The sequence below is a fragment of the Centrocercus urophasianus genome, unplaced genomic scaffold (assembly GCF_019232065.1).
Source record: "Centrocercus urophasianus isolate 14NV4802_14NV808 unplaced genomic scaffold, USGS_Curo_1.0 seq_11, whole genome shotgun sequence".
Classification (NCBI taxonomy): Eukaryota; Metazoa; Chordata; class Aves; order Galliformes; family Phasianidae; genus Centrocercus; species Centrocercus urophasianus.
Genome location: NW_024884253.1, coordinates 20499040 through 20519873, shown reverse-complemented (window position 1 = coordinate 20519873; position 20834 = coordinate 20499040). Strand labels below are relative to the sequence as shown.

At 43.1% G+C, this 20834-nt stretch overlaps 1 protein-coding gene across 1 annotated transcript in view; it reads right to left on the bottom strand.

The window, feature by feature from the left end:
* Positions 1-5363: 5363 nt before the first annotated feature.
* The window catches only part of NIPAL2 (NIPA like domain containing 2), a 51038-nt gene continuing 35567 nt past the window's right edge, over positions 5364-20834 (bottom strand). Inside the window, exons 7-12 of the mRNA XM_042808909.1 lie at positions 16186-16282; positions 11870-12005; positions 9288-9376; positions 7520-7583; positions 6178-6272; positions 5364-5864 (exon numbers count right to left, since the gene is read on the bottom strand). Coding sequence (XP_042664843.1) covers positions 5770-5864; positions 6178-6272; positions 7520-7583; positions 9288-9376; positions 11870-12005; positions 16186-16282 — 576 coding nt within the window. The 3' untranslated portion in view covers positions 5364-5769. The remainder of the gene's footprint in view (positions 5865-6177; positions 6273-7519; positions 7584-9287; positions 9377-11869; positions 12006-16185; positions 16283-20834) is intronic.

The window sequence follows — 20834 nt, the reverse complement described above, 5'->3', positions numbered from 1 at the left end:
ATTAAGTGCACTTTCCCCCTGAAAGGCTTGAGTTAACTGTAGGGGCCTAACAGCAAAACTGGGAGGTAGGTTAAATAAGAAACCTACTGAGTAGCCCCCTAACTCTTTATTCGGGGTCTCATCTGTTGAGTCTGGAAGTTCCTGAGGTGACAATAGTTCTGCTCCTGTGGATACGCAGAACTGTCTTTGCTAACTCTGGTGACAGTCAAGAAGTAAAGAGAATATTATCCAAATCCGTAGGTTTTCATAACTTCCTGATAGACAGAAACTCTTCTTAAGTTAAAGGAAATGTACTGCAATACTGGTATCTTTACAGGGTAAGCCTGTGGTACACACACACCGCACAGCAGGATTTTCACAACAGCTCTGCATGGAGTGCACACCAAAGACGTATCGGTGGGATGCTCAAGGGGCCAGAGTCCACAGTGTGGCTCAGTATGCTTCAAAAATATGTTTATGTGCAGCCTAAGAAGCCAGATCAGCCACATGTCCTCTGAACAGCTTCAGACATGACAACAGGACAAGGATCCCTTCTTAAAAGTCATAACTGCTTAATACGTAGTGGTGCATTTGCCAGTGCTGCCCCTCAGTTACTTAACGGTTGGAAGGAGCCTCTGTGCTTCTTCCAGCTCCAAAAGGTTGAAACAACTCCCAGCTGCCAACATCTCCAGCTGATTTTCTCTTTGCTTCTCTAGGCAGAGAACAGCCATCCTTCACTTCCAAATCAGTTTAAAAAATTAAAAACACATTCAATAATATATAGAATCACTGTTTATTCACTGATGTCTCTAATTCTGTCCCGGAATCCAGCAACACTGCAAACACAGGATTTTCAAACTCCTGTGAAACCATAGAGCTGAGCTTTTCCCTACCTTTTTCTCCTCAGGAAGCCCAGTGCTGTACAACATCCAGCTTGGCCCTCCAATAATAATTATGGTAATTAGCCTTTATCTCCTTTGGGCCAGCTGCTAACACAGCCCAGCTGATTTCTCCAAGAGGAATAAACAAACAAAAAAAGAAAAAAAAAAAAGAAGAGAAGGTCATGTCTCTGAGGATAAAAGCAAAAGGCCAAACTGAAAGACAGCTCTGTCTAATCATCTGCACCCCACTGTTACCAGTTTTCTCTCCAAGCAATCAAAGATCCTGCAAGTGGGTTGGGAGGAGAGATTGCAATGGGAGACCATTATAAGGTCAGAAGTAGGGAGATTTGGTTCCTGTCCATCCTTCCAGCACTGTTCATGCCCCTTATAGCAAATGGTGATTGGATAGAAAAAGTCAGTCCTTACGCCGAGCTGTGCACGTGTCCCTGCTCCTCACTGCCTTCAGGGCTCTCCTCATGCCATGAGCTGCCTACCTCAGCCCCACAAGAGCTTCCCAGTGCTCACTAGCCATGGCCTAGTGAGTCTGGCCCAGGGTTTTGCATTGTCACCATAGCTTCGAAACAAAGAAGCTCAAGCTACGAAGTCAGAACTCCAGAGCCCTCACATGCCACCAGAAGCTGCCAGGTTAGCGAGGAGTTGGCATCAACCCTCACAGGCAAATGCCAGGCTTCTGTCATTGGCAGATGCAGGAATCCAGTCCAAGATTATTATTATTATTTGCAAGCTGAAATGCATCCTGATATTTTCTTACGGCAAAAAACAAACTGCCTAGCTCTCCTCCAGAGTTCCCATTTCCAGGCCTGCGGCCAGTTAATATTTCATCTTTTACTGCAGCTGACCAGTAGTGGAACAAGCACTGAGTGAGTCCTGCTGGTTCTGATCTGTCAGAAATCCCAGCCTGGAGCCAGCAGGGACCATCTGAGATGCAGACTGTCCTCCATGACTCCCTTCAGTTTTATTTCAAATCCTGTGGTGCATCTGCTCAAGAAAGTTCAGTCTGCAGGTGCAAGTTTCACACTTTGTATCTGGCACATGTATTTGATGTCAGGAAAAACATTGCAAGAAAATAACTCATTGGTAAAGAGAAGGGTTCCAGGAGCTTTTTTTGTGTTCCAGTGAAAAAAACTTTTTGTTTGTGTCTTGTGTTTGTCTTGTCTTGTCTTGTCTTGTGTTTGTGTTTGTCTTGTCTTGTGTTTTGTTTGTTTGTCTGTGCTACTTGTCACCTAAACATCACAAGGCAAATCACAAAATCGCAGAATCATTCAGGTTGAAAAAGACTAAGGTCACCTAGTGCAACCATCAGCCCATTCTCACCATGCTCACTAACCACGTCTCTCAGTGTGACGTCCACATGTCTCTTAACATCTCCAGGGATGGTGACTCCACCACCTTCCTGGGCAGCCTGGCCACCCTTAAAATAACACTGATTACAAACCGATTCTTGAAACAAACTGTGTCCCTTTCTTTGCAGAGCAGTAATAAATTACCATCACCACGTTTCTCTGACCCTGTGATATGTTAATTTTTCGGAATATGCTCACACTTCCAAAATCATGTCTAATCACAAGTTTTAACTGCACATAATTCCTGCCAAGATTTTCCTCTATCAATTCATTTTAATTACATTCCAGTTTACAGAAAACATTTTTAACCCTTATAGTTTTGCATAAACCCATATGAAGGAAAGTTATATTATTTGAGAATACAAAAATTAAAAATCAATAATAACTTTTGCTATGGGTTTTTACATTTCATTTTGTACATTGAAGAGAAAATACTATATCTCCTTCAGCCCTCATGAATCACGGAAGCAGATTTCAGAAAGATGCCCAAGGCCAGTAATTTTAACAGGAAGCAAAAATAAATCATGTCCCGCTTCACATCCCAGGTCACAGAATGAAAAACTATAGGCCTCCTATTTACATCTTTAGCACATGTTCTCACTTGAGAATCAGAAAGTTACTTACATTTGACACACAAGAGGCAAGGGGCATAGGAGGCACAGAAGTATGCCCTTATTCCCTGCAGAAAGCATACAGAATCTGGTATCTTTTCTTTCATGAACTGTGGGAAAATTGAACTTAAACTATGAGAGAGTAAAGGAAGGCTGCAAGAAGGCAACTGGTACAAGCAAGGTGCAGACACTGAGCCCTGTCCTGTACCAGCTGGAAAAGATCCACAGTAAAAAACAGCTCTGCAAATTTCACAGCTGGAACATCGCTTGAATAGGAAAATCTACAGAGCTGTGCACACTTTGTTTGAAGTGAAACCATCTCATGGATCTTTGGCTCTACCTATGTTAGAATGAAATAAACAATTACTTGGGAGGGAAAAAAAAGGAAGATCTCATTTCATTGTATCCCAATGAAACAAAATCTGCTCAGCCTATGGCCCATATCCATTACAGAAGATTAATCCAATCCCCAAAGAAGTATCTTGTCCAAGATGTGAAGGCTATTATTGAATGCTTTTCAAGAGCACTTTTTGTCTCAGAGGAGGTGTGTGAACATCGCAGTATCAGCTGGGGCAGGCCAGATCTACCAGCAGGGTGGATGGGCACACCATTAATGCGCAGCAGCAGTTTTCTTTCCAGGAGGCTGAGACTTGGGGACACCACAACCTCCCAGACCTGAATCACAGAATCACTGAATCTCAGAATCATAGGGGTTGGAAGGAACCTCCAGAGATCATCGAGTCCAACCCCCCTGCCAAAGCAGGTTCCCTACAGTAGGTCGCACAGGTAGGCATCCAAGCGGGTCTTGAACATCTCCAGAGAAGGAGACTCCACCACCTCCCTGGGCAGCCTGTTCCAGTGCTCCGTCACCTCACTGTAAAGAAGTTCTTGCGCACATTTGTGCAGAACTTCCTATGCTGCAGTTTCCGGCCGTTTCCCCTTGTCCTGTCTCCACTCACCACTGAAAACAGTCTGGCCTCGCCACTCTGCCCCCCACACCTTAGATATTTATAGACCTGGATCAGGTCCCCTCTCAGTCTTCTTTTCTCAAGGCTGAACAGACCTTAGAACTTAGCCTTTCTTCGTAGGGGAGATGCTCCAGGCCCTTCACCATTTTTGTGGCTCTCTGCTGGACTCTTTCCAAGAGGTCCCTGTCTTTTTTGTACTGGGAGCCCAGACTGGACACAGTACTCCAGATGAGGTCTTATCAGGACAGAGTAGAGGGGGAGGATCACCTCCCTCCACCTGCTGGACACGCTCTTTTTAATGCACCCCAGAATGCCTTTTTTGGCCACAAGGGCACACTGCTGGCTCATGGCCAACCTGTTGTCCACCAGGACACCCAGGTCCCTCTCCACAGAGCTCCTCTCCAGCAGCTCATCCCCCAATCTGTACTGGTGCATGCAATTATTCCTCCCCAGATGCAAGACTCTACACTTGCTTCTGTTAAACTTCATCTGGTTTCTTACCGCCCAGCTCTCCAGCCTGTCCAGGTCTCTCTGAATGGCAGCACAGCCTTCAGGCGTGTCAGCCAATCCTTCCAACTTTGTATCATCAGCAAACTTTCTAAGGGTGGCCACTATCCCCATCAAGGTCATTGATGAAGATGTTGAACAAGACCGGACCCAGCACCGACCCTGAGGAACACTGCTAGTTATCTGAGAACTGCTATGGTCCCTCATTGATGTCAGCTCTTCAAAGAAGTGTAGAGAAGCTACCATTTAATGAAGGAAAATTTGTGCCGTTATTGTGACTCTAGTGACCCTATGTTTTACAGGCTTTCCTCATGCAAGATTACCATGGCTGTAGTAAGGGTGCAAAATTTGCATTAATTTCTATTTCAGGAGTATTTCTGCAATACCATAGAATCACAGAATAACTGAGGTTGGAAGGAACATTAGGGCCCACCCAATTCCAAGCCCCTGCCATGGGTAGGGCTGCCACCTGCCATCTCAGGCTGCACAGGGCCCCATCCAACCAGGACTTGAGTGCCTACGGGATGGGGCATCCACAGCTCCTCTGGGCAGCCTGTGCCAAGGTTTCACCACCCTCTCCTCCCTGGTCAATAGTTCCCAAGATTTTATAAATATTTTTATCACTTTAACTATCATACAGAGCTTTCTTGGGGTGTTGAAATACATATAAAGAGAGGAAGCCTGGATCCCTCTTTTTCTCTTTGCACTTCCTTCATTAAACCCTCTTTTCCTAAAAACAGTGGCTAAGCCTCAGACTAGTCTAGACTAATTTAAAATATGGCCAGTCCAACTCAGTACGCAAGACATGGGAAGGATATAAAATGCCACACTTGATTGCTCAGCTCCACCTTGGCTGGATTCCTTGCAAATACGTGCATGTGTGTCCTTTGAAGATAAGAGAATTAGTCTGATAGCAAAAGATAATCAGGATTTTCCCTCTGCACATAGTAAAAATGTGTGTACATGATTATTCATACCGCATATATACCTACAATTTTGATTATCGAACAAGCAGGATCAGATTTTTAAAGGCAGTAGATATACAGCAGAATATTTTGAAGTCTCTCACAAAAATCCTCTTTATTTCCCATATTTGTCCTTAAGCATCTATGCACATCTGGGGGTTTTCAAAAACAAATTTTAAAAATCCTGTCATGTGCCTATTTGCATTTCTAGGCAATTAAAAGCCTAAAAATATCCGTACTCGTCACTGAGAGGCATTTATACTTCTAGAACATTCTGTTTCATTAATGGTTATTAAGTTTTTCTTAAGGTTTTCTTTATCTTCAAAACACATTTGGGACAGCCAGAGGATAAATTAAGTAAGATTAAATAACATATGACTCATCAACGTGCAGGAATTCAATATCTACTTGAGTACATCCAATGAAAAGGTGCTGCGGCTTCTTGTTCCAGTGGCATTCCTCTCATTAAGTGGAACGTAAGGTGCCTTCTTCTTTCAGCTTTGATTTTTCCCCGAGTCATCTTTATTATTCAAAGTGCCATAGCATGAACCGTAAGAATCTGGTTGTATTTTGCCTGTCAATTTTTGTCCTAAGGAAATGGGGTGAGAGAAGGGAAAAACAACAACTCTGTGAAGAATTTTAATAAAACAAATCCCCCAACCAATCCATCATTTGAACATTCCTTGCTCCAGTAATCATTGTTTTCATTTGACTGGTTGTAACAATAGCTTGGAAAAACTCTCAAAAATTATTTGAAAAATCTGTTGGGAACAGGAATAGAAATTAAGGGAACAGTATATTTATTAAATACGACTACAGCACATTTCTGACTCAACTCTCCTAGGTCATTCCATTATCTGATATCTCATTTTTAAACAGACAGGAAAAAAAGTCCTACTTACCAGGAATACATCCACTGTCAATATAAGGAACTTGTAAATCCTCCTCTTTTTTATTTACTGCAATTACAAATACACTGAGGAAAGATAGGAGACACCTGCAAAATAACAGTGGCATTGTATTATTAGGAGCAGTTCACTGCGTCTGAGATGAGAACTTTTACCCATGTTTCTTGTTCAAGGATTTCCAAACACAAGCTGCTCTGTTCTCAAAGAGCCATTTCCTCCTGGCTGTTCTGTACCTTCATTTTGAGCTCCTGTCAGACTAGTTTGTGCCTCCTGAAGCTTTACAATTGCTTCCAAGGCTTTGTAGGAAAACGATGCTTTCAGTAACATATACCTAATCAAATACCTGTGAGCGTGAGACCGCAACCTTTGGGTTCCTGACCAAATCTTGACACAGCGTCTCAGCTAGCACTGCAGCATCTGTGATTTCATCAATAACTCAGGCTTGTTGCAGACAATCAACATCTCTGTTGTTTTTCTCACTCGACTGTGTGTCTCAGGGGCAAGCTGTAAGCCAGGAGCAATGAGAAACTGCTACGCTTGGACAAATCTCCTATCCACTCTGTGTTGGACACACAGAGTGTTGGACAAACTCTTGCCTGCCAAATCCATGGTTGGATTTGCTCATCTCCATTTTCTTTTACTTTTCCCATAGTCATGCAACACTGCAGTTCTGGGCATCTACTGCAGTCTGACTGCAGGGGACAAAGATGTCTGCAGCTGTTAGCCCAGCTGTTTGACAGCAAGGGGACAAGATGGTCCCGCAGTTCTGGAAGGTGCTATTAACCATCTATATCCCATCCTTAAGTAATATTCACCCCTCCCCTGGGCTGTTGCTGTGCTGGCAGCCATCGGATTACTGGCTCTCGACACTCAGAGTCTTCTTCAAATGTGTTTTAACAGCTTCTTAGCAGGCTTCTTTGGCACAGGAAGATCCTTGTAGGCAAGCAACTCCTCTAAGTGCCCACATCTAATGGCATCAAAGCGCAGCTGGACATGCAGGTGGAACGTGCCATGGGAGATTTCTCACATAGGTACAAGCACCCCTACAACATCATCTTTGGTGGAGAGCATTGGAGGAATACTTGCTGCTAGGTTTTCATACCACTGTGGTAGTAGTTCGCAAGTATCTCACATTTTTACATATTTGGATTCAAAACCAGGCCTCCAAACTCCCATAACATAGATATTAAGTCATTCCTTTAATGTCTTTTCATCCTACAATTCCATAATACTTTAATAACAAGATGGGTTCTTCTTACTGAGAAAAGAAGGGGTTCCACAAGGCAATGCTGTTGCAGTACAAGCGTTTGTGCAGATTGTAGGCTGATACACTTACCCGAACAGAAACATGAACACGCTCAGGAAAGTTGCACTTTGGAATTCCTGATAAAATATGACCCCTGGAATGTGACAGAAACAAGAATTGCAGATCTTGACTGGATTCCAAGTGATATGAATTACAGCTGGGAGGGTCAGGAGCGGTGTCATGCTCAAGTGGAGCAAAAAAATGCCAAATATGGTATTAATACACATTGTGGTGGGTTCATATTATATACCCATATGCCATTATCAAGGCTTTCTCAAGATACTGCAAGAGACTGGAGAAGATTTAGTCTATCGGGCTGGAGCATGTGCTATGGTAGTAACTGCACAGATGCAGGCTATTTTTTGCATTGTCAGCAACAGTTTTTGTGCAGGTCAAACTCAAAGTCTAACTCACGGGCATACAGCTAGCAGGTTCCTCATGGATTTAATTAAGCCACTCCAACAGTGTGGACACATTAACTCCAATTGGGAACAGGTTTTTGATAACTAGCTGTGTCCCTGGTATTTGCACCAAGTTAAGGGCTCCAGCAGCCAAGTTTGCCAAATCCTTCTGGCTGAAGGGATCACTAACTCTTTCTGGTCACCCCTCGAACAGGAATTAGCACCTCTGCAGTGGAGATGACAGAGCCAGATGTGTATCTGGATCTCAGCTGCCCTAATGCACAGCCAAGTGTATTTGTTTTAAACCACTGATGAGCATAGTTTTGATTAGAAACACCAGAGTGTGAACCAGAGCCACTGAAGTGTGTCTGTATATTCAAAGACTGCAGCTTGGGCCGGGAAATCACGAGAAGAGGTATCTTCCACCAGTATCCCAGCAAGATTCAGCAGAGCTTGTTCTCTAAGATCTACACTGGTTTAACTAACCTGATGCAAATGCATATGTATCCAGTCTCAAAGCCATTAAGCCGTTTCTGAATAGGTACTTGATCTCTTACTGAGGCACAAGGCCAATTTCCCCATATGGCTGCAAGAATGCAACCCCCTTTTGGAAAAAGTCTCAGTCACAAACTGTAGGCCTCCTAATGCAGGTGCTGAGGGCAATCTCTGCACAAAGCTAACTCTCCTTCTCATTAATGGCAGCTCTGCATGAGAAACTCCTGCGCAGCAATGACAGGAAAGCCCCCAGTGTGTGCTAAAATGAGTCATAAATGTTATAACAACATGATCATTTTGGCTCATTGCTGATACAGCGTCTTAGTTGTCCTCCCTGCTCATGTTCTTCCACTCTGCACCATTTCCAAGATCTGAAGTTCCTCTTTAACAGCACCGAGTTCAGAGTTCTCACCCAGAATAAAATGCTAAATGCTTAAAAGGTCTTTGGAGTCATTTTATTTCCTTCACTTAACCTAGAATTCCACCTTCTGAAACTGAATATACACTAACTACTATGAATCACAGCTGGTTGTCATTTGAGCAGTTTGCCAGGCTGTTAAAATTACTCTACCAGCTCAGATACGGGGAGGTTGGTGTGCACATGGGAAATGCATTTGCTTGATGTCAAGATGCGGCTAAGATAAATGCAGGTAATTCTAGTGAGCCAGTAAAGCACAGCAAGCTGTACATATCAATTCTGGTAATGCCAGAATTCAGTATTTTTTATTTTGCTTTGAAAGTTGCAAACTGGCTCATTTTTCAGAGCATAAACACCTGTCACTTAGGAAAATCTTCTTGTGGAGACAAATGTGATTCGTTTGTGGTCCTGTCTGAAGACAGTAATGTCTGAAAACTCAGTGTTTAGAAAACCATTCTGTAGAGACTGAGGGTCAGAAACCAACCTGATATGATGGCGGTCGTGGTGCAGAACACAAAGTTAATGGGCACAACTGCTCTTGCTTCATATAGATGCATTGCTTGATTTAAGAACCTGGAAAACAAGTGTTATTGCACCACTTGGCTACAGGAGATTCATTACACATAAAGTAAAGTTAAGCTGGCTTCTGTCGGTTCAGTGTGACCATTTTTTTAGTAGCTTTTGGTAGCAGTGGTAATAAGAAGACAGTTGGGGTAGATGATCTTAGAGCTATTTCAGAGTCATTTAGAGTCATTTCCAACCTTGTGATTCTATGATTCTATGATTTCTTCCCACTACAGCAAATAGTCCTTGACAGATAGGTATGTGTATTGAATTCACTTACTAGCTCTGACTTTGCAGAGTAGAAACAACAACAACAAAAAAAGAGCTAAGCAAGAAAGTTGGATTGGATTCTTCTGGCCATAGACTGCCAGAGAGACCTTTGAAGTACTGCTGGAAAAATTGCTTGCCACAGATAAGGGAGGAATGCTAGGATATTGCTGGCCATGGTGTGCCTCAGCTCTTGGAAGAAGTGCTGCCAGGGACAAGTTGCTCTAATTTGAGCAGGTTGGGTAAGGATATATTTCCAGCGCGGACATGCATATGCAACTCCTCACAGAACTGTTGCTCAGTCCAACTTGGCTAAAGCATGTATTTGCATGTTTATCACCCCATGCAATCACACCCAGACACACTCAGTTCCACTAGAAAAGTCCAGGGAAGTGGCTCCAGGCCTGTGCTCCTTGGTGTGGAAACTCTCTGCTGTGCTCCTCAGAAAGGCAACCCAAACCCTCATCAAAATAATCAACACGAATTTGCAGGAGCATGTGAGTGTGCACTGCACACAAACATGCAGCACTGAGGCACCGGTCATGGAGCAGCCCACACATTCTGCATCAGCAAGCAAAGAAGGCCAAGCACTAACCCACTTGTAAGGAGACCAAAGCCATCAACATTTACCCACAAGGTGATGAATCATGAGCATGAGCTCTTGGATGCACCGATAGTCTGTTACAGGAACGGTGCATTTCAAACTGAAAGAGAAAAATCAGAAGACTGAAGAGTGCATTCAAAACCTATAAAAAGAACCACACTTAAATGTTTCGGTGGTACAATATATGTGAACAGTAAAAATCCAAGCTTGGATCTGTTTTAGCCATTAAAGTAATTGCATGGTTATTTTAGCAACTGTTGAACAGTCTCCATGGTGCTTTAAAAATAAAGAAATTCTACATATCCACAGGATAGTCAGGATTTTGAAGTCATTGAAAACACCTCATTATTTTCTCTCACTTGCCACAAACTTGGTCACAGGGACTAAAACAGTGATACTAAGCCCAGCAGTGAGTCGAGGAGGATGCAGCAGCCCAGGCTGTCATTGTGAGCTGACATGACAGTCAAGTAAAATAAGAGAAGAAACAGTGAGAATGAAAAAAACTAAACTGACAGCACTGTCAGTTAGAAAATGTTTCCAAACAGAGCAAGGATGAAGAGTCACTGAGCCCAGGAAACAAAATGGGCACATTTTCATTTTGACCCAGCAAAAAGAAATAATGAAAGTGTTGGCAAGGACAGGTTAATTCAGCAGCTTCCTATTGGCAAGGAGAGGTTAATTCAGCAGCTCCCTATTTACCAAACTTTTATTTCCTATTTTTAATGCCCTGAGCTGTTGTCCTGGTGAAGACAAGCTGGTTGTAAATCACTCCACTATCAGTTATGGCGAAGTTCCTGAGTCAGCCATGGAGAGCCACTGCACAGTAATGCATGGACTTTCTGATTACACATGGAAATGGTATGTTCTGCCACAGCAATGCTGGATTGGCTCTTCTACCAGAAAATAATCCTGCAAGTAAACACTGGAGCAGCCTAGATGAAATTACTGAGTGATGCTATCACCACCTGAAGCATAAAGAGAAGGGACTCTCTGTTCAGCTGCAAGTCGTATTTTACCAGGCTGCCACCCCCAGCAATCTGCAAAACCAGCCTAAAACAATCACTTAACAGGCCAGAGGCCAGCAGGGAAAACTCTGATGTCCCCCATTCACCAAAAGCAAACTACTTCCTAAAGCAGTACAGACATACAAGGCAGCAGAGAGCAGCATGCACATGTAACAGAAGCGGGGAGAAAGTGGGGGTTAACGTTAACTCTTCTTCAGTATGATGAGTGGCATGAGCTAGGGACAAGAGGTGCAAAGTGAGGGTAAATGTGGCCATTTGATTATTCAGCACTGAAGGTTTCTGAAAGTAATAAAAAAAAAAAGTATCAGGAATATAAATTTTATGTAATGAGTCCAAAACTTGTGCCGAAACAAGAACTATATTTGGCCAAACTTTGTTTAAGGTGATAGTGAGAGAAAGCATCTGTCTAACTAATCAATTATAAACTGAGAAATAAAGCCTAAATAAACAGTATTATCAGTTGTAGACAATTCATGCATCTTTCAGGGTTCTGTCAGGAATTTGCTGCCTTTAAGAGCAACTTACATCTAGGGTCCATGTCAGTGTTGCAGAGAACTGACAGATTAATTGATACAAAGATGAGGAGATAAGGAGAAACTCACTTACTTGACCTGGAAAACACAAGAAGTTGCCATTAAGATGAGCATGATATAGAAAACAGGGTAAGTTAGCTGCATTTTCCCTTTGGCAGAGAGCGTTATCATGCTGGCCACAGCCTTCACAGCAATGACAGTCAGCGAAGCTGAAAGGGAAAAGGAAGGATTAACAGGGCAGGACCCACAGTGGTGACCTCAGAGCATCAGTGAGAGATGTGCCATGGAATTGATGCCTTGAGAGACACCGAGGTGGAGTTTGGGCACCTAAAGCCAAACGTGTGATTTATAAACATTTGCTAAGTTGATGTCTCCGCTCAGAGCAGCCTTAACTGTGTGTGTGCTTTACTGATGTGTTTTGCAGGTCTTCCAGAACTGATGTCTGCAACCTTGCATCTGTCCAAAGTCTCTCTGCTTTCAGTGTGGCAGAGGTAATAGACTAATAAAATCTTGCACAGTGTGTGAGAAAGAGACAGAAATTGAGCTGCGTTCAAAGAAAGACCCCATCCATTTTGTGCTGCTGAGTATATGCCCTCCACAATGGGCAGAGGTGCTCAAATAGCCTCCACATCTGCCAGACATCCTTTATTCAGCCCAGCTGTTAATCCGGAGTCCTCGTTGCATTGTGCAAGCATGAGAGGCATCCTTCTCCATTCAGAGAAGCCAGCACACCTACTGGCAGCCTGCACATGACATGGCAGCCAGAAATTACTGCTAACCCTCAAGATTTCTCTGCTGAGACAGGAGCTGGTCGGAGCTGATCTGTGGGATCGCATCACCAAGCATCTAACTTTCCCACAGGTTGTGTACAGGGTTCAAGCAGTGAGCACAGGCTCTGCACTACATGTCAGGGGTGAGTCTTAAGACCAGAGAATTGTGTGTTTTCAATCCATTAACTCATCTTCAGTGCATCACAAAAAAAAAAAAAAAATCCCAGCAGACGATGATTTGGTATATGTCAGCAATTTGGAGAAGTCTTGCAATGCCCATCTTTGAGAAAGGGGCTGAGAGCTGAGCTAAGAGCTACTTCAGGATTCTTTTTGGAGTGCGCTTGTGGTTTGTTGAAGCTAAACTAACGAGGTTGTGGTGACAGCAAGAAAAAATACAACAACCTCAAAACAAACTGATAATGGTAAGAAGAATCAGGGTGCAGTGGTGACCTTCAAAGAGAAGTAATTCATTGTCAGGAGCACCGCTCCCCAGCTGAGATCCAGTTCCACCCTGTTCCAGAGCTGGGAGTGTTGGATTTCCGTGTCTGATTCATCCTCCTGTCACTGCAAAATTCAGATTGGCAAGGCAAGCTGCATTGTGCAAAGAGTTCAAAGCAGGGGCTCGGAGGAAAGGTAGGGGAAGAAGAATGGATTTGGGCCTGAGGTTTTGACTGCAAGCATTTTTCTTACAACAAGTCCAAAAGTTCAGAGGGAGTTTTGGAGTTGTATACACTTGTGATGATCCTGCTCACTATCATGGAATTCACTCCTCTAACAGCAACCTTTGCACCCAGTGCTTTACTTCCTGCTCTATAATTGAAATAGGTGGAGTAGTTCACCAAACACAGCATAACAGTGAGCAGGATGGGTCAAATCCTGACCCACGCTAGGGCTTATGATAAAAAGCCAAAAATACACAAAGCCCCCACCAAGCAGCCCACATAATAACTGAGATTTGTGTTGCAGCTGGGAGAGTTATTATTTTGGAAAGAACAATTCCAGGTAAAAGTCAGCAGTTTGAATTGTCCAACTAAGTAAAAATTGCTGAAAATTAGTTTCTGATAAAAGCATAATTACTTCCCTTATATTTTTAACAAACCAGAAAAAATAAGCAGAAGGGATTTTTTGGTTTATGCTGTTATTTTTGTTTTGACGTTGTTTTGTTTGAAAAGATGGAATGCTCTTTCAGCTAACATAGACCTGGAATAGGTTTCAAACCCCTAGGAGATGGTTTCTCTGTTTCTGATAGAATGACCCCTTCCAAGCTAGCGTGACAAATGATGCCACTGTCCAGCTGTTAGAGCAGGAAACTCAGAAATCCCACTTTAATCTGAAATATTTCCCCCAAAATTTATGATAACTCCCAGTATAAGCATGAGGTAAGATAAGTCTCAACAAATGGACTTGAAGATTTACAGTAAGTAATTTCAGATTTCATGATCACCTCTGCATTTTCTTTGTAATGGAAGTAGCTTTCCCATCCAATGGAACACGAAGGATGCCTTTTCTTTTTACATTTCTTTTACATCCATGTGAACTCTCCACCAGGAATGAATCTATGCAGATGTTAGGTAAGGCAGAAATCTCCTTCCCGTGAGCTGTCCTTGAGAATTTTGGGCATGGTGACCCCATTCCTCATCTGCCTGTCCTACAGCCACTCCAAGGGCAGGGAACACACAGGATGGCTGTGAGCCCTTCCTCACATCCTCATGGCTGTGCCCAGCAGAAATGTCAGATAGGAAGCACTGCAGCTCTGCAGGGACTCCCAGGCACCAGGACAGCTTCAGGAGCTGGAGCCAGCCAGAGTTCTGCACTTCCTGCTTGAGGGAACTGTCTGAATTTCAAAATTTCCCATGAACCAGGATTTGTTTGTTTGTGCCTCTTTTAATAGAGCAGGAATAATGACACATTTGTCCTAAAGCTGCACATGCTCACCAAAACCTCAGCAGCCACCAGCTGCAATTGTTGTTTACGCTTGATTTCAGCCTTCCCACCAAGCTGCAATGAGTGCCTCCTGGGCTTCCTGCATCAGCATCCCCATACGTCCATTTGGCACTGCTGGTGTTGGGACTGGCAGGGTCCACAGCAAAACAAACACATAGGGCTTCACAGCCTGATGGACCAGCTCTCCTAGACTTAGCCCAGATGACTTTCTGCCGGTTCTGCCCCAAACTGTGGAAGATGAGCATGGAACTCCATCCTGAGTTCTTTAGCTGTGTGGCAAGAACGCCAAAGCTCTCATTGACCAGGAGCACTGAGGGGTTGGAAACCACTGGGCAGCTCAGTGAGTTCTGCCAGAGCTGCCAGGCTTCCATGCTAGGAGTTGTCTGGACTCACAACCTCTCTTCCAAAGCAAAACAGCAGTCAAACAGACTGATGGCTTTTGGGACTCTTTGATCTCTGCTTCATCCAGGGAGAAGGAAATCCTTCAAGGCTTCTGCAGAGCTGCTGATCCTAATGTTCAAGGTGCTGGGAAATTTAGTAGGGGGACAGTCCCAGAAAGGTAGATATGAAAGGAAGTCTGAGCTTTTCAGCTAGGTGAGAAGCCGGGCAGGAGTCTGGAGGAATGTGGCCAATAAAGCTGCATGTGTTTTACAGTGTATCACTGGCAAACTTCATTCAAATTCAGTTTTATCAAAACAGTTCTGACCAGCTCCATGAGAAACGCTCTGTCTTTGTAGGATGACACATCCATCCAGTGAACACAGTTAAAATACAAGGGTGTCTCCTCTGTAATGTCTCCTATTTGATCATGTTGGCCCATGACATCAGAGGCTCATGTTGGTGGTATGGCAGTAGAGGTTTGAACCTTCCCACCAGTATTCTGTTACATGTTTTTGCTGTGTGACAGATGGCAGCAGAGGGACAGTCTGACAGAATGACATTGATGTGGATGTGCGTATGGAGATGGTGTATCATCAGGGTTTCATAGACAAGTTGACAAGACAAAGATGAGAAAAGGGATGGAGCAGTGACAAATTCTTAATATATGCCTGCTTGCAGTGGAGCTTTAAAGGCAGCCTCCTGGTATTTTTCATAACTGGTTCCAGTTTGACTTCAGTGAAGACTACCTGATTAAATGCTCTCTCTTGTTTCTCTGGGTATTGATTCTTTTCTGGTGGCAGTGTTAATCAGGGGGCAAACTTCAGTGACCTGCTGAATGCTTGTTGTGTTTCTAGAAAGATGGTGAAGTACAGGCACCCATATAGTCACGGAGTGTCACTGCATACGCTTACAGAGTGCTTACACAGTCTTAAAATTGCTCTAGCTTAAAGAGTTGATTTTCTCAGCTATCCTGCTCTGCTCCACAAAAGAAAGTTTCAAACAGTTCACTTTCCCAAGATCCAAAGCATTGGTTAAAAAAGCTTCACAGTATTGTTGCACACACCATATTCATATAAGGAGCTCTCTAAAGAGAACTAGCCCCAGCAATGAGCACAGAAACTACATTCCGTAATTGGCTTCCCTCTTCAAAAAGACCACAGTAAAATGATGTGAAATATTTCAGTGATTCTCCTTCCCTTTGAAGTGACCCTAATCTAAACTGGTTGGGGAGTCTGGGTGACAAGGAATTATCAAGTGACTGACAGGAACATCAAAGTGAGTAATACGTTCTTACCCAGCATTGCCACCATCATTAACAAAACCACAATGTGCTTCACAGCCTTTCTTTTGTAAAAATAAAGGAGAACGCAGAATATTATAATTTCTAAAATCTGGAAATAAAAGGGAAGAAAGTTAGAGCTGTAAAACTGTGTAATAAATGCTTCATTCAAAGTCTTGTAAATGTCATGTTTTTGCACTTCTAGCTGTATTTTCTCATTGGTAGCACTGGACGATTTTCAAGGTGACAGTAAAGATATCTATAATTACTGAAAATAATTTTTTCAGAACTTCTGTGTTTTTAATTCTTATAGAGTAAGGCACTTACCTGGGGAAACAGCAGTTTCTCCTTCTGGATATGATATTCTTAGTGTCACTCCTTGTGATGTGCAGAATGCTTGTTGACCTCTTTGCCCTTCTCTCAAGCCCTGCTCAGAAAAATCCACCTAACCCAGCCTTTCTGCTCTGACTTTCTGCCATACATCATCAGGGAGAAAACATTTATTTGCTGCGGCTTTCTCAGATGGCAGGGTACCTGTCAGGAGCTCACCTGGAAAAGCTCAGTGACACACCAGCAGACCACACTGCAGGACAGCTGCAGCTGCTGAAGCACTTTTACTCACACTGCCCATGGTCCAGACTTGCTCCCTCAATAACATCTGACAGCTGGTTAAATTTATGGACTTGCTGTTAATTTGTCTCATTGCATCACCACCTCAGCAGAAGCTCCCTGCTGTTCCAGCTGCCCAAGCCACCACCAGGCTTTCCTCTGTGCTTAGTGGTGCCGAATGGCTTCAGGGAGTGACTGAGCTTCCACAGCATCCCAAAAGGATGGGGATTCCTCTCTTACCATGCATAGTGTAGTTGCACAAATGCCCCTCTTTGCTAAAGTCAACAGAAATTGCAAGTGCAGAAAGCCTCTTGAAAACAAGAATGAAAGGACCTCAATTCTGAGGGGTACTGAGAGCCCCCTGACCTGAGCAAGTGGATGGAGAAAGAGAGGTTGGTGCACATGAGGAAGTAACTGAATGGAGGAAATAAGACAGAAAATGAGATTGTCATCAGTATTGAATCTGATTATTTTCATTGTTTTACCAGTGAAACAAGTCAAAGAAAAACCTTGCCTCTACTCCTTTGGCTCCATCAATACCATGTTGTTTTATATTCTATACAGCCCCTCCACTCGTAACACAGCACTCCAATAAAGAAGATCTGGGTGTTGCTCTGCTGCTATTTACAAAGAAGGAACTGAACGATTAGCAACAATAGTTACATAATGTAAGATTGCAAATTTCTCATCATGGAAAATGAGTGCACAAGTAAGAAGCTGTCAACTGCATTCAGCAACTAACATTTTCTACCACGCTCAACCCTCCCCCAGATTATTAGTGTGCAAAAATATGAACAGAATGTGGTATGCTTTAATTCACTTTTGATTTACTTTCACACTGATCTCTTGCTCTTGAAGACAACTGAGACACCATTGCAGCTCAAAACAGTGCAAACACAAATTTAGATTTTATAATTTTATACCACCATTCTTCAAAGAAATTCAAGCATTTCTTACAAGTGTAAAACAAACAAATAAACAAACATTTTTTGATAAGTGTTTGAATGTAGGAAAGCATTTTGCTACTGGTTAAAAGAAACAAAAACATTTCTGGACTAGTTGTTCTATCATCTTTGCAATCTCTTGCAGAATTCTGCTCTCCTCTCCCTCCAGAACAACACCCCTTGTGTGCCTGCAGGGATGAAAGCTGGAACACCATATGGTAGAACGAGGCCTTTGCCTCAGCCTCCCAGTAGGGAACCTCTGCAGCCTACCCAGCTTCATTCAGCAGTGTAACACTGGTTATGTCTCAGCTGGGAAACAAAGCAGAAGACGTTAGCAACTGCAGGCTTGTGAGTTCATCTTGGTTTCCCTGTGGAAAACTGCAATGGTTCTGAGGGAACTCAAGAGGAAGAGTAAAGGTAGCAGCTTCACTGTTTGTGCCACTGGCAAACACATCTCAGGGCCTGAGGGAAATATCACATTATCCAGCTGCAGTTACAATAGCCTTCAAATTGCTCCAGTTGCCTTTTGTTTTGTTTTTATTTTAATCAGAGAACAATTGCTAATGGAATAGAAGAAAGCTGTGCTAAATAAGTATCTCCCATGTGGAAAGGTCCTCAATGCTAGAAAGAAGTTTCAGAGATGTCCAAGAACTCTTCCTCCATGATGTGCTGGCTCAGGAGGTGAAAGGCTCAACTGGCTCAGGGTGGGCAAGCAGAGAGTTGTGACAGGGATGGGGACGTGGCATCATGTGACATGGCACTGCAGGACCTGCTCCCAAGGCCCTGGTGTAAACCTGAGCACCCACTGCCTATCCCAGCTGCTTGGACTGGTTGTGCAGAGCATGCATAAATGCACGAGACAGCCTGCTGTAAGCAGCCAGCTGTACCTCAGGTATCCATTCATTCTATACTCCCTAGACAGCTTTAAGAGATCCAGTCACCATGAAAGAAAAGAGAAGTGCCTTTATATGCAGCTGAACCTAGGAAGAAAGCAGATGCTTGCTTTTCAGGGCTGTTATTTAAGTTTATACAACTCTCCTTTTGCCCATTTTGCATGAAATACAAAAACTTAGTTCTTACCTCCTGTTGCCCAGCAGCCAAACTGCTCTTACCATCAAGAGGTCCTCTTTAATCAGAAGACAAGGGGAGGACACTGCACTGAGTCACACTGCAAGCAGAGTGCATGGCTCCTAACAAGACCTCATGCAGATGGGGTCCTTCCTGGGGGTGTTCTAGGTGTTGCCTTTGGTTGTGTCTTGAGAATTATGCCAAGTGGTGCTCAGTTGCAATAGATGTTAGCTGCAGTTGTGTTAAGTACAGCAACCAGGAATGGGAAGTGTGTAGAATCTAACAACTTTCTTAATATATTCTGTTTATAGAACTGAAGGAACTTGACTCGTTTACAGTAATTTTTACAACTGTAACTGATGTGCACTGAAGTCTTCTCAGGTCCACATTATCAACATTTTTATAATTGTGATGTTTTTTATGTTTCTAAGCATTATCAGAGCCTGGAACAACATACTGCATTGTCTGCTTCTGTTGTTTTTCTGAGACATACAGCAATGCAGGAACCAATGAACCAGAATGGTCTCCTAGACACTTTGAAGGAAAAACAGAAATGTTTTGAAACTGATTTTATAGATATTAAAAATTCGCAACCCAGTGCTCACTACTCTTCTGTTTAGGGAAGTCTAAAAGCTTCATCCATAATTGATGTCTTCTGCAGTGACTCAAAGTGTGCATATACAAAAAAGAAAGAAAGCTAAGATAGTCATTCCCGCTTAGACATGAATGCGAAGTCTCAGAAGGTGGCTTGAAGTTGTCTCATGGGAACCACAGGCTATTTCTGCAGAACTCCACTGATGCCAGTGGTGAGCCACAGGAGGATGGTTTATCACCCACACAGAACATTTTGTACCACTGGGGCTTTGTATTCCTCAGCAGACTATACTTCAGGACTACTTTTAGAAAAACCGTTGGCCTGCTTTATACTGCTGCACTGTCTCCTTTCTATATATATTTATACTGGATACTCAGCAACTTCTGTAGCTGTAGCTGTGCTTTTTTATACATCATCATCAGCCAACCTGCACTAGAAATTTCACAAACAAATATGATGAGCTAATTTCCTGTCCAAAGAGAATATTTACAGGAGGGTCTGCTTGAACTTCCAGCAGCATGCAAGGCACATCAGGCTGGTACCTCTTGAGGAGACTTTAATTCTTCCCTTTTCTTTTGAAACAAAAAGCTCAAACCAAATGAATCTAGGGAGTAGAAGAAACAAATCAAGCTTGATTTGTTGTTGAATCAAGAACACTTGCTATGTAGTTGCTCCATTCTCCCCTGCAATCCATGCTAGAGAACTGGATGCTGGCTGAGGCAGGGAAAAGAGAAGAGGGGAAAGAAAGTCGAGGGGTTGCCTGTAACTTCTTTATACTTTCTCCTAAGAAGAACAGAATAAAATCTTCCTATGTATTCAGCTGTGTTCTTATTAAATGTTCCTGAAATGAAGTCTTTGGGAAAAGCACTTTTTCAACAACCTGTAATAACATGTGCACATTATATGGCACAGAAGTTTGTGGTGTCATGGTGGGTGGATGGAGGGTTGTCTCCTTCCACATTCTTTACACAAAAGGGTGAGGCAGTAGTTAAAGTCTGTACCTAGAACAACAGTCTGTTTTGGTACCTATAGGTGGAAGCACATGGTTGAAGAGAATATTCAGTAGGAAAAAGACAGGGTTCTCAAGCAACTGAGTTTTTTGTTCTGAATTACCTCCTTAAAGGGTCCCCCTCCCTCTGCTAATTACACAGACTTGCTGAAGCTCTCGTCAGAGCTGAGGATGGCCTAAGTGAGTACCCCAGAACTCCTAGGCCTTCACAAGCCAATCTGCTACATGATCTAAAGTGCATACTATGTTACGTATGTCTTTGGAGTGTAACCATTAATTTCTTTCCTTGGGTTGGATTATCATATTTCAGAAGCTTTAAAAGTGCACAAATAATAGAGCAAGAGGATCAACTTTTGTTTTGTGCTATTGTGTACTTTTGTGCTCAGCAAGTATCCTCAATGAGTGGTTAATATATATTTTAAATCTGCATGCTGGATGA